The 14,328-nt window shown below is 50.1% G+C and overlaps 1 protein-coding gene across 3 annotated transcripts; it reads right to left on the reverse strand.

Annotated features, from left to right (window-relative positions):
* Positions 1 to 23: 23 nt before the first annotated feature.
* LOC122384147 (zinc finger C2HC domain-containing protein 1C-like) lies at positions 24 to 13,978 on the reverse strand. Of its 3 annotated transcripts, none has more exons than XM_043371195.1 (6): positions 13,828 to 13,978; positions 12,956 to 13,047; positions 8,076 to 8,573; positions 4,036 to 4,179; positions 2,030 to 2,254; positions 24 to 1,387 (listed from the first exon to the last, which is right to left on the reverse strand). In XM_043371195.1, the coding sequence occupies exons 2-6, from the start codon at positions 13,034 to 13,036 to the stop codon at positions 1,112 to 1,114; spliced, it is 1,224 nt and encodes a 407-aa protein (XP_043227130.1). In that variant the 5' UTR covers positions 13,037 to 13,047; positions 13,828 to 13,978; the 3' UTR covers positions 24 to 1,111. The 3 variants fall into 3 exon arrangements, with proteins under 3 accessions (XP_043227130.1, XP_043227129.1, XP_043227131.1); XM_043371194.1 differs by having other exon boundaries at positions 7,818 to 8,573; positions 13,828 to 13,942; XM_043371196.1 differs by lacking the exons at positions 12,956 to 13,047; positions 13,828 to 13,978 and adding an exon at positions 11,063 to 11,220 and having other exon boundaries at positions 7,818 to 8,573.
* Positions 13,979 to 14,328: the final 350 nt, after the last annotated feature.

The following is a 14,328-nucleotide window of genomic DNA, read 5'->3' on the forward strand; positions in this document are numbered from 1 at the left end:
AGCATAACAAAACGTCTTTCGCGTGGGTAGGTGATCCTTTTATTATTTTCCCTATCATCATTCATTTATCTTCGCTGCACTTTCTGATACGTACAGCGGCATCTCATGATACTGATGCAACGTACTGATGAATTCAGCACCTTCCTGACTGCAAAGTATTGCAATGGATACTGTGATTGCCATGGGTACGGTGTACGCTGAATCACATGTACCTGTACCACATTCACACACACTCTCATTCATAATATCACACTGCGCCTGTAATGCAAACAACACTGCGGCACGCCCTCGCAAACGGACTAAAGGACCGTGCTCAGCTGATATATGAGTAGGATATGTATCACAGAACAGCATAGGCACGACATTTCGATTAGCGATGGTGCTCAACTGAAGATCACACGTCGGAGTATCAAAACTGATCCACAATATCGCAATTTAGCGACATTTCTATAAACAAACGTCTAAATTAGAACTACTGCGCAGAAATATCAATATACAGTGCACATCAGTTGCAAATCTCACGATTCTACGACAAAAAAGTACCTAAAATAAACGGTGCTCTCAAACTTGTGGGCGCAGACGGATTGTGATCACCCCTGCCCTCATCAGTCATCAGTCTCATTTGACTGATACTATTGTCCCCTTTTGCCCTCACCCATAGTAGGTCACGGACCGCAGTGACAGTAGTGACACGTCTGAACGGCATCGCCAGCTGCCGCTTCCCTGTTCGATAGCGTCACCTCGGCACCGATAGCTCTTATCCGCCCCTCTTACCGCCCCCCCCCCCCCCTTCCGTCTCCGAATTTGTTTCTACCTATCTCCCCAAACAACAACATCCTTCACTCCATCATTGAATGGCTTCCCTTGGTGACTATCAGCCTATCGCCAGCTCAGCTCTGCCGACGGTTCGCCGTCTTTACCCCTATTTCAGGCCTTGATTACATCGGTCGCAGTAGCCAGTAACCACTACCAACTGACCTTCTATCCTTGCCTTCATCCCTTTAAATCCCCTAAACTTTAGCCCCTCGTCCATTTCTCTCCTAATACTGGCCATCGGCTCCTCACCCCTGCCTGCAGAAACTGCCGCCCTCTGCCACCTTCCCCTCCACGTCTACCTCCGGCCGCCCCTCTTCCCGCCCTGTTTGCCCGGCGGACCCTTGTTGCTGGAGATGGACGAACACTTGGGGATGTGCCGCTCGGCCGCCGCCTCGTTAAAGCGTCGCTCGCAGTGCGGACACTGCACGTAGTCGGGGTTTTCGGAGGGCGGCGGAGGCGGAAGGTCGGCCAGACTTCCGCCGGCGTCTACATGCGCCTGCGCCATCTTCGCCGCTCGGATGTTGGCGACGAATTCTTCGTGCTGCTTCCGCCAGTCCACCTTCTTTGGCGACTGTCGGTAGCGATTCTAGTGTTAGAGAAAACGGTAGCAAAGGTCAACGGCTATCGGAATAAAACGTCATGTGACGTCAACACAGAAATGTTAAAGAGATCACAAAGCGGTTATTCGGAACTTAGCTGGCTCACGTGACGTTTAAACGGTATATAAACACGTAATACAAACAACGACGTCTGTAGGTAATGTACCTATAACTGGCCCTCCCGTTTACCTGCCGCCAGCCGGCCACGGCAGGCCGTAACGGCCGTATACTTATAATCCTGTTCATAGATGGCGTTAGCAGTGAACGCCTGCAAGGGCAGGCTGTACCGCATTACACTATTACATACCGAGGGCCCTTGAGCCTCGCTGGGCGACTCTCTGCGAGTAATAAATGCTCTGAGGCCAGTTTTACCAACAGAAAAATAGCCACCTGCCATAATTTTTTGTCTAAGGACCGCTTCACATACGGAGCGTAAACGGTAAAGCCCTATCCGCTTACGTGCCCATCGCGTTTACGCTCCGTATGGAAGCGATCCTTAGACCAAAAATTCCGGCAGCCGGCTATTTTCTGTTGGTAAAACTGGCCTCTGTATAAGAAATAATTTTACTCATATATCATTTTCTTTCTTTTCTCACATTACAGGTAAAGCTCACCTTCTGCTGTTTGTCGCCGCCCTGTTTAATTTTCTTCAGATACTGCTCCGACTCCGTGCCCGATACCCGCATCTTGACCGGGTCGAACACCTTCCGTTTCTTGGCGTGGCTCTTCTCGCAGATCTCCTGGTGCTTCTCCAGCCGGTCTTTGGCGAACGAGCGCGTGCAGATGGGGCACTGGGCCATGTTGGGGTCGGTCGGTGGCGGCCGCGGGGCGTCAGACGGCTGGAACGGAATACAGACGGGTCAGATGGAATACAGGCCGGGACAGACGGCTGGGACGGAATACAGGCCGGGTCAGACGGGTGGGACGGAATACAGGCCGGGTCAGATGGAATACAGGCCGGGTCAGACGGCTGGGACGGAATACAGGCCGAGTCAGACGGCTGTATTGTAATACATTCCGGGTTTGACGGCTGGAACGGAATGCAGGCCTGGTCAAATATATGTGATGAGGTTTCCCTGTAATGATGTGCTGGTGCCTGGTTGAGGAGCAGAAGGCGAACACATGAATAATTCATCGTGCAACATATTCATGAATCGACATTATGCAAGCAAGTATCACTGGCAAGTACGGTATCTGATCAGGCGATGCTATTGTTTTATCGCTATTTCTAGAGGTGAAATGGTTTTACATTTTATGCATGATTATATAAACTGAAGGGCGGCCCAGCTTTTATATGTGTCGGAACAAACTCCGTTTTCAGGAATTTCCTGGAAGGGGCTGTATGTAAACACAGACAGTCTCCTTACCTATGTTGACCAGCAGACGTTCATAATGAACTTTTAATGCGTTTGACGTTACCTAAGCCGTATTCATTCATGCACACCTTACCGTCCTGTCTGAAATTTGGCACGCCATACGTCACTCTCCAAATCCCGGTAGCGGACTGACACCGTTCCGCGAATAGCATGACTCACCCAGACGGAGGAGCGTCAGTCACGCGATAAACCCCCTCCCTCCCTCCCCGGAGTACGGGGCAAACAGTACGATAACGGGGATCGCGTCACATTTCAGCCAATAGCCAGACGCCACTATAATCTCTGACCAATTTTTTACGATGCAATACGATTTCATACGATCGCATTCATTATGAACTGCTGCAGGGTAGCCTGACTAAAATGACCATATACTATTTTGGTGAGAAATATTGTAGGTTTGTGTTATGCTTAACTGCATTTACGTTGCAAGTGTTTTAGCGAACGTCACAGGGTTCACGTTTGCTGTCATTATGCGTGCATTTCGAAACTTTTTAAAGGTCATGAGACGAATAATGGCAGGGAATTTCCTCCCGCTAAGGATTTCCTTAAATGCCCTGATGAGCTGGCGTATCTACTTATACAGCATGCAACCGGAAATCGGAGCTGTAACCTACTTTGCGATGACATGCAACCCTCGTTTTCCATTAATTAACAAACTGTAAGTGAGAAATTTTATTGGAAGAATCGCTTGGTCAGATTCTTTTAACATAAGGTAATTATCCCACAAAAAGTGTAGAATTATGGTACATCAATTATATATATTGTTGCAAAAAAAAAAATAAAGGAAGGTAGGATAACCACAAGCACTTGATGATATACGTGTAAATCGACAATAAGTAAACGCGGCTGATGAGTGTCTGTGTTCTTAGCGCAGGTATTCACGAGCGTAGTAGCATAAGAAGATGAAATTAAGCACACCGACAAACGCCCAAGGTCACTTACTATAGCGGTACCCAACTTTGCTGTTACCCATGGCCGTCCCGGCGTCAGGACGGTCAGCGGTCATCCATACCTTGACCGATGGTCTCCGGTCACCCGTACCTTGACCGATGGTCTCCGGTCACCCGTACCTTGACCGATGGTCTCCGGTCACCCATACCTTGACCGATGGTCTCCGGTCACCCGTACCTTGACCGATGGTCTCCGGTCACCCGTACCTTGACCGATGGTCTCCGGTCACCCATACCTTGACCGATGGTCTCCGGTCACCCATTCCTTGACCGATGGTCTCCGGTCACCCGTACCTTGACCGATGACCGCCGTGACCCGCCATTGACCGAGGGTCGTCGGGAGCCGCCTCCCTTTCCTCCTCTCGATGGTGAGAGCGTCTGTCGCGCGGGCTTGGCCGCCGCCGCCGCCTTCGGGGGCGCCGGCGACTTTGATTTACTCTGAAAACACGCCCGTGTGTGGTCAGGTCATGCAAGTGTTAACGGGTACCAATTGAAAACTTATTCTTGGACAATAGAACAAGCGTCATTTAAAGACGTTGAGAAGATATTTGCAGTGCACTTTTAAGCTGTCAGTTTCAATCGACCAGCACACCTTACTGTTATATCTAATCGATACGCATAATTTTCCACGCGTGTCTTTTCATCGAAAAGCAATGAAGCTCACAAACATTTCAGTAAAGCAAACACTCATAAACTGAATGATAGTCACACCATAAACACGCGTCACTGCAATTCAACTTGAGTAACTGTAAAACAAACAAATTCCTCAAACACACGGCACACGCACACGCAGCATTCCGCGACGGCAGAGCAAACAAAACGGTCAGTGTCAAGTATCTGCACGCACGTCAGGTCGCGGTCGCCACAGCACACCACGCTGCACACGCCAGTCGGTGCGGGCTAGGTCAGGTCACAGGTCAGGTCACAGGTCAGGTCACAGGTCACACAAGCCGTACCGATCCGGAGCCCATGTCCGCTGGATGAGCGGCGATGTTGGCGCAGCTGTGGTCGGCTCCCTGTCTGAGGGTCGGCGCCCCACACACGGCACGCGCAGACGCTATGGAAACGGCGCCAAACAGCTCCGGCGCGCCAATACGGGCCTTTGGGTGGCAGCGGGCCGGGTCGGGGTGGGCGCAGGTGCCCCCCCCTCCCCCTGCCCAGTCCGTGGGTATTTCCGATAATACAATTACGCGTGGCCGATAGTGAAGAAAAAGGTCCTACCATCCAGCGAAAGTCATGCTTTCTTCCGATATCTGCACTGGTATGCATCTCATAATTATTTATAAAGTTACATGTTGTAAATCCGAGTCCCTGCTTACGCTACATCTAAAACTCTCTAGAGCAATCAAGCTCTATCAGGTGCGCGTTGTCTACACCAGGCCGGTTGTCGCTATCAGGCGACACTTTGTCGTGTAATTGTCTTTGAAGGTAAGTAATTACAATAAATCGCGATCCCAGCTGCCGTCAATGAGATAGTAATTAGTAATACGCTTATATACGAACATAATGCATGCTTTCAGTTCAGCATAATGCTTATCAACGGCCTTTTCGGTCAACAAAAAGGACGCATGCCTATAATTCCGAGTCGAGTAACGTCTCTAACAGCAATTTCTTATGACTATCACGGCCTACCCAATCGTTATACCCACTTCGCTATAGGTACACGCGTTTACTAGCATGACGGACACCAACCCTGTGATAATTGAGCCAATCAGCGACCAGCGTGCACAGCGTGACGTAATGTCAGCCTGTGTGACGTCACACCACTTGCGGCTCGAATCGTTATACGGTGAGTTTTCTGTGTGCACACGCCCGTACCCCGTGTTTGGACGGTGCAGGCCTGGAAACCATTCTAGGAATACTCAGTATGGCGCCAAAGGTCAGCCAACCTGGTTGGAAAAACGACCGGTCGAGGTCGACTGGGCTATTATAAAGAGGGAGGGTGTACTCGTAGGTATGTATTGTGTACCTATATGTTTGCACCACAAATTTCCGGTCGTGTTCAAACAGCAAAGATCTAAGTTTATGACAATTTCAGCTTAATATATCTTGCTCGAGGAAAATAAATAAGAGCTTGTATGAAGAGACCCAAGCCACCCATCGTAAAAAAGAGAAAATAAAATGTTGCTCGTGCGACCTTATATCAATCACCCATTCGTACAGATTCAGTTAACCACCTGTCAGCGCTGATGCGAGGGCGTGCGGTCACAGCAGCGACGCTTCGCCAGCGGCGGAGACCGGTCTGAACGCTGTTTGTCAGCCTGTTATTCCATCGGCCTGTAGTTAACTGCAGGGAGCAATATCCACGCACCGGTGATCCCTGAAATATTAACGGACACCGCCAATGATCGCTGGGGCTGGCGGACGTTGCCACGGTTTCTAAGATCGATCCGGCCGATGTTAGCACTTAGCAGGGTTATTGTCGTTCGTTTACTGTTCGCTGGCATTGTTACGGCGGCACGGGGACAGTGACACATGAGTTCAAGGTCTTAGATTCGATTTCGATCTGTAATGAATTTTCAAGCCAACAAGGTGGCTATTGACGATCCATCAGGCGCTTTGGAGAAGAGACTCTAATTGTTTACACCTTACTCTTTTAACAGCTCTCTAAAACGTTATAGCCGTCATTTACGGTGGTGACAAGACTTGCATTAGGCGGCACGGCATTAGCAGTTCTATACCACATAACACTTTCGCAGGGACAATTTAATGTTCCCTGAGTGCGGAAGCATAACCCTGAAGTCGACGCTGCAGCGGTACGGAATGGCGTCTGAACCGGGTGCCCTCCAATGCAGCAGTGGTCTTTGTAGGCTACTGCGCCTTGACTTCTGCTTAGGAATGGAAGTTATTGATTTTGTGGAAGTAGTTTGCTGGATATGTAGGTGTTTTGAATTGTGTTGTGGTTGCACTTTAAAGCCCAAAGGTTATCAAAAGGGAGCCTTCTGAGCACTAGGAAAATAATTCTAGTGTACTAGAGGCTAGAGAACACCAAAAATATTACGATTCAAGTGCTGTAACGATGCTTTCTAAGTTATTGCGGTAGTATGTAGGCAGCGGCACTATCCCATCCATCATAATGCTAAGCAAACACCTGGATCGATGTGTTTCCAGCGCCTCGCCATGGCTCAGTTGAATGGCTGAGTTAGACTCGAAGTGGGGAACCGGAGTCCGAGTCGGGTATGGCGTTGCAATTACGAGACCGGGGTGGTATGGTATGGCAAACACATAAGAGATAGGAACCTAGAAACTAGGCTGAGGCAAGTACTCATATAGACTCGTAGACGTGTCGCACATCCAACCACCAAGTAAAAACTCACCGAAGAAATAAACGTAAAAAGGCTATCGTAAAACCCTTAACAATGCGCCTAACTCCCGGCGCCCAAAATCTGCTTTCCCGGTCCTGTGGCACAGTTGAGAGTACTGAGTAACCTTTGCCTGAGCCGACCAGTGCACCTGTGGGAGCCGGTTTCGAGCCATTTTAACGCCCGTTATTTTCTCCGGAAGGAGTAGTCGTCTTACAACTAAAAAGCCAGTTGAGCCGCTTCGACACGTTGAACGCTCGACACTTACCCCGCGTTCGATGTCTCTCGGGCGACGAAGATTCTACGCCGTCCGGCCAATCACGTTCCATAACCGCAGCTGAGCCCCCGCTGACCTTGAACGGGAGTGGCCGGACGACGTAGAATCTTCGTGGTCCGAGAAACATCGAACGCGGGGTTAATTAACTTCTGTCAGGAATACGGAATTTCCAGATCGGGTGATAGGGTCATAATATACGCGACAAGTTTCTACGCAATAAGCTCTGCCTAGCGTGGGTTCTGAGCCTCTGCGGCCTGGTAAATCGGTCGGGCATGGAGACATTTAAAAATGTTTTGTTGAAACAGCTAGCTAATTTCTGGGCAATGCTGCGTAGCGCGCAATAATCTGCTCCGTTTCCTTTCAGTGCCTGGTGGCTTTAAAGCGGTTCTCAGGCGCAAATGCTGGCTGCACTGTCACGCCGAGCGACCGGCCGGCCGGTCGGTTGCATTGCAGCACACCACGGCACACCATGCGTCACACGGATGTTACGTCCTCACCCTGCGCGGCGCGCGTGCCTTCAGACCGGCCGGCTCCTTCGTGGTGTCCTTGATCTTGTCGAGCAGCTCGCCCTCTCGGCGACGCAGCTCGTCGTTTATTCGATTGCGATCCTCCTGTCTGCGCGGCGGCTTCTTTTTGGCGCGCCCTACTGAGCTGCTGCGTGCGGCCGGCTTGGTCGCACGCTTCTGCGGGGCCTCGATGGCGCCCTGGCTCTTGGTCCGGCGCAGCGGAGCGCCGCGCCCCTTGGTTCGACTTACCGTCTGCTGCTGAGGCGGTGAACGGTCGGCGCGCTTGCCCGCGCCGCTGCGCGCCGGCGGTGTCCGCTTCTGCCGGCCGCCGGTCGGAGGTGAGCTCTTACTGATGGGCTCCAGCGGGTAGCTCTTGTCCCACCCCACTGGCGAGTTTTGTGCTGAGGTGCCGCCCATGCGGCGAGCCTGGAACATGGCCCGTACTTTGCCAGGTCCCAGGGAACTGTTCATGCTGAGCGAGGCAGACAGACTGCTCATCTGCGAGCGCTGACTGCAGGCGCTCTCCGCGCCCGGCGACCGTGGCGCCGCCGAGTGGCGCTCTGGGGAACTGCTGGTGCTGCCAGCCGTCGTTGGAGGTGAGGGTGACTCTGGCGCCGCCTGTTGGTGGCCTGAGTATTCAGAAGTTTCCCCGACTGCCGCCGAGGCCGAAGTTTCGGCCGGCTCTGGTGAGGAAGACCCAGGTGAAGGAGCGCGTTCTGTCTGTCTCCTCGGTTGAGAAGTAGACCTCTGTGGATAGGAGAACACTGCTGAGGCACACTGGGGACACTGTGGAGAAGAGGATATTGCTGGATGTTGTTGAATGATAGATCACGACAGCTGGTAGAATGTTGACAGCTTATGTCCTTAGCACATATGATTAACCCGCGCCGGGCCGGTGCTCTGAGATTCCGCGCCGGGCCGGGGGGTGTCTGAACACCCCCCCTTCTAACTCGGCTCCTGGGCCACGTAGCGACACGCGGTAAGCGGCAATCGAAAGCACGTCCAAAATAAGGACGAAAACACTTCGGTCATTTTTTGGGTCAGGTCAAAGGTCAGGTCACCAGAGGTCACCAAAGGTCAAATGTCCACTATTTCAACATTTTGGAAACTGCCAACGGCCATCTCGGGAACCGATAGAGCTACAGCGCCGCGGAAAAGCGTATTCGATAGCCCTTTTACAGACCTTTCTGAGTAATGTTCTCAAATTTGACCTCAGGTCTACGGTTTAGCCTCCAGAGGGCAAAAACTCCAAAAATAGCCGTTTTTACGAAAAAACGTTTTTTTCGGCAATAACTTTTGACTCAAAAAAGACACGACATTACTTTTGCCACCATCGTGTTCCTCTCGTCGAGACGCGTCGAATGAACTATAATTTGACCTTGAAAGGTCAATTTGAAAATTTGACCTCAGGTGCAAGGTCATGACCTGACCAGAAAAGGCCATGTTCATATCCGTCAAGCCGAACACATCTAAGAGCGTTTTCAGCGCTCTAGCACGTCTCTATCAGAAGTTATTAGCGAAAAACTGTTAGTTTCTGTTCGTGACCTGAGATGACCTCGGGGACATAACGAGGGGTCACAGTTGCCATTTTCCGGTTCAGTGTGTCCATTTTACCTACATCTCGATGTTTGAGAGTGTCTAGAATATAGCGTTCGTGCAAAACAGACGCTTTTCAATTTTCTCCCATTGACTTATAATGGAGAGGTCGCAAAATTGACCTGACCTTAGGTCACCGATATCAAAATTCCGGGATATCAATTTCATAGATAATGTTGCTCTTATCAATCGCTGAAAGTTTCAAGGCAATCGATCAATCGGTGTAGCTATGACGAGCATTCTTATTTTTTCTGAGGTGAGGTCACCTGGCGTGACCTGGTGACCTGACCTAAGGTGACCTGGATCTGAAATTTACACAACATGTGCGGAAAAGATGCACGAACAGGTGTGCCAAAAACGCGCCGCCGTTTTTGAGATATCTGCGAAACACCGCAGGAGGGTGTTCAAACACCCCCCCCCCCAGCCCGGCGCGGGTTAAATCAAAACAGATGCAGGGAAGAGAACGTTACATTATTATCAGGCATCCTATTCTCAGGATACTAGACACTAACTGCGCCAGTATCATTGCTCTTCTTTTTTAGGGGGGCTGCCGGTCATCCATCCAAGCGTCCGGCGCAGAAAACAGGGCAGTTACAGAATTCTTACTAGAACAGCAGGCGGGATTGTTCTCACAGTCCTTCCGGGGTGACTTCTGAACATGCTTTGCGACCTGTCTCACAGGGACATGATTCGTTCAAGACCGGGCTGAGTCGTTGAGGCCCACTAGTTGGAAGACGCAGCCCAAGGGCTTATCATTATCCTATCACCCCTTAAGCCTGAAAGGGTCTAAGTTAATCGACCAGAAAGGGCTGAACGAGCAAAGAAAAAACACAGTGTATATAAATAAAAAACAAGCAGCAATAAGAGTAACAACAGTAAAGGGTGTCCAAAATCGTACCTATAACCAGGTTCACACAGTAGGTATGTGGGCAAATGGATAAGTTTGATGTCCAAGAAGCGTTTCACTCGAATTTTGAATGTTATGGCTCTCTGTGTTCTGGACCGGTTCAAGAGCGTGCTTTGGATGAAAGTGTGCCATCACGAACAACGTGGTGATTCAAATGAATAAGACAGCTTCAAGTGAGGTCACTCGGGCACAAAGGTAACTAGATCGTCATCAGGGGCGACAGTCATCAGGGGCGCTTTTACTGGGCAAGAGCTTCTTATAAATCAGCGTAAGTACAATTTACGTCTTAAATTTACAATGGAGCGCAGCTGATAACAGCCGCCAACTGTCAGCCGAGCTTCTACATACGCACAGGGATTGAACTTGGAATTGGACTAATTTCTTATTGTTAGCTACAATGCAGGCAAGCTTTAGATGTGTGTTTACTAATATGAGGGTTTTTAAAATATTACATGCTTGGACTTTGGAAAGAACTTTGCATTGACTGTTTCTGTGTTAGTTGGTAGGGGCATTTCAGACAGCAGCTTTGACAGTATTCACTCGTGATCTGTCCTGTCGGCCTGGTGGTCGCCTTTGTGGTCTATTTCTCTCGCGAGTACTCGAAGTAATTTCTATGAGTGCTTTAGCGATTAGTATGCATGATTGTTATGCTAGTGTGCAAAGTGCTAATGTGACCTTCTTGCCACTTTCTCACCGCGCGATCAAGGCCGGTCGCCATCAACCGCTCGCTCACCTGAATTTCTCTCTCCCACTTCCTCCAAATCCCCTCACTACACCAAACACACCACCGGCACTCGTCTCCACTCCTCTCGGTCGGTACTGGCCGGCGACTGACCCAAGCACCGCGCACTGCTGCCCTGGGCGACGTATCGACACCGACTCGCCGTGGCACTGGCGAGTCGCGGTCGGCGCGGCGACCGGTCAGTTGGCGGGGTACGCAATCGATGACGCACCGGGCCAGACAACCGGGTCAGGGGTGCCGGGGGAGACGCGCAGGGGTGTGAGGGGAGATGAGATGATACACTGATAGGTGTTGTAAGGAGGTGTGTTGGAATTCAAAATATATTTTTTTTTCGATTGATGTGCATTCCGTCCAATTTGAAGCTGATTTGTGATTTACTTGTTTTGGGGGAGTTTTGTTAACCTTACTGCCCTTTGCAGTTCACTTTTTTCGAAAAGATGAAGACCATGTGGATATCTTTAAAGATCTAAGCAGCCCAGTGCTGACCGTCGGCAGCCTTTCGTCGACTTTCACAAAATATTGGAGATTATAATTATCGACAGCTACAATCATCGATGTGAATATTGTTGCGCGGGTATCGCTCACAAAAATGTTCAAATACTGGCAGCATGAATGCACCAAAAATTAAATTCGAGGATGTGGGTCCTTGAACAATTTGGCTCTGGCACACACATCGCCATCGTAAAGTTATTTTTCCCTTAAAACATCCAAATAAACGTTTTCGTTTAAATGTATAAACCGCTTGTAGTAGAAAAAAGGCCCGAACCACGTTCGAAATGCAACAAGGACGAGGACTGGCATATTCTGATCAATAGAAGGTCGGTAGGCATTTGCTTGCAGCCTGCAGTGGGCGCCTGGTCGATAACAATTAACGCTCGATCACCGCCGTCCGCCGCTATGTAGCGAAAGGCCACAGACGGTATGCATTCTGTCGCTTGAATTGTGCTCATCCACATTTTTACGGAAGATGCGTGTTGCAAACTTATCACTCTGTAAATGGTGTATTCAAGCTGACAACAGCTTCCAATAGCTATAATTGGATCGGTTCCCTATGGTGAGGAGTTCGCTATCACGCGATAAGGTGATTTCGGATTCGCGAGTGGATAGTAAAACGGTAGCTAGCCCACGTCTGGAGACACAGAAACACGACGATTCAGCTTTTGTTTATTGGTCGTGCTGTTTTTTAATTCTAAGATTAGTTGGAATCACTTTGCAATGTTTGTTGATGAGTTCAATCTCAGAAATATGATGTCGTCGAAAGCAACAGATAATCTCTCCTCAAGAAAGCACACCTTGCCTTCATCAGAGAATCAAGCACACGTGTCCAGTCAGCAAGGACACGTGCCGCGGCACGACCATGGGCCTAGTCACGCGGCGCACAGCTATACGGTCATTTTCGTGCCTGGTAGCGCTGGCACAGGCATGTGACGGCAGTAATTGCTGGACGAGTGCACACCCGACGCGGTCAATAGAGGCGGGCCGACCAAGGCCGTGGTATTACACGGCTGATCAGACCGGCTGATGGATGAGATTAGGTCATGTGGTGACGGGATCGGTGGTTAGCGATGGAAGGTTACTGACATCTAATGAAAAATGGCGATGATATTAATCATGTGATCAATGCTTCAAAATTACCATAAAATACATACTTTCGTTGACATATTTCCATGCAGTTTATCGTTTGGACTGTATAACCATCATACATTGTGTAGCTGTAACTGTATGCAATTACTTCATTCCTAAAATAAGACAGCCGACATTACGCGTAGCTTGGTATCATATCACAAACATCCTGCATTTTTTGTGTTTCGTCCTTGCAGAACCATTACAGTAATGTCACAACTGAAGAGCACGCGTAATTCGTTGTGAGCCCTTTAGTCTCACCTGTTTAGCGCTTAGTCGACTGGGTCCTCGTGACGCCACAGGCTGGGGAATGCCACTTGTTCGTCGGGAGACAGTTGCCATCGCTCACTGTCCTGTGGAAAAACGGCATCACGACTCACGAGCTGATAAAATACACTTCCTCGGCGCGGCACCACATGGCCAAAGCGAGGCGCGGCAGCAGCTGGGACGTTAGACTGTCCCGCAACGCACGCCTGTGCTGCGGTACAGTCTACATTCCAGGCATTCGGGTGGCGGAGGGCCCGAACCCTTCGCCGTCGACGTGCCTGCTATTTCTGTATCTATAGCCGTCGTGCAAAAACATAGCATGAATTGGAGGTTTGTTAGTGGCGTTTGTCATACATTGCGTGCCGGAAGCCCGTTCTACGCGTAGGTACCGGATCTTTATAACATTTTTGGGAAGGATTGCATTTCACCGCATTCGCATCGATATTGCAGGCAATCCGGTTAATTACGCGAGAGCTTTCCTCATGATAATGCATTGTGAATAGAGCGCTACTTTACTCAAAAGTAAAAGAACACTTCTTTAGTTCTTTTGCTTCAACTGCTGCAAACAAGTCCCCAAACAAATGCAAGTACAGTTCACAGCGAAATTAACTTTTGATTATACGCATGTAATAAATCGCGTACGCGCGGCAGTCACTGCCACAAACACACTCACACAAACACACACACACATACACACAGAGAACAAAGGAGCATTATCAAAAGGCAGCGCCCGGCAGCCACGACCTCACTACTCCCCTCGACCTGTCAGCGTCGGCGGGCGGCAGAACGCCATTCTCTGTTTACCACATACCTGTCGACCACCGGGTCCAACGGACGACGCCAGAGCGGCACGGCGCGATCGTTACCTGTCTGACGTCACTGGTTGGTTGGCCCGGGTCGTAACGGCAGCGACGGGCACCGCGGCACACCCGGTAACCGCCAGTAACCGGCACAAATCGATCCGATTGCTGGGCGACTGTAGGCCGCCACCCGCCCGACGGACGCCCAAAGACAACTGGGGCACGGCCGGCTAGGTGCGCCCCCACCGCCAGGGGACGCCACCGCACTGACACGTGACTAATGGGATTCCAGGCACATCCAGGGAACGGACAGCTGGCCCACGAGCGCCGCTTGTCACGTGATAAAGAGGATGAGACAGCTAGCGTGCCAAAACTGGAGTTTGTTAGAATACGAAGTTATAATCTGGGACACATACTAACGTCTCCGATTCACCGTCACCTATTGTTATGTTTTAACTGCTTAATTGGCCTGTGGCGTGGGGCAATCAACAGCTCAATAGATAATAGTCACTAGTTCAGGGAACGGGATACTTTTGCGGCAATCTTATTTGGCAAAATTACAAAACA

Source organism: Amphibalanus amphitrite, unplaced genomic scaffold (genome assembly GCF_019059575.1).
Source record: "Amphibalanus amphitrite isolate SeventyFive unplaced genomic scaffold, NRLGWU_Aamphi_draft 000182F_arrow, whole genome shotgun sequence".
NCBI lineage: Eukaryota > Metazoa > Arthropoda > Thecostraca > Balanomorpha > Balanidae > Amphibalanus > Amphibalanus amphitrite.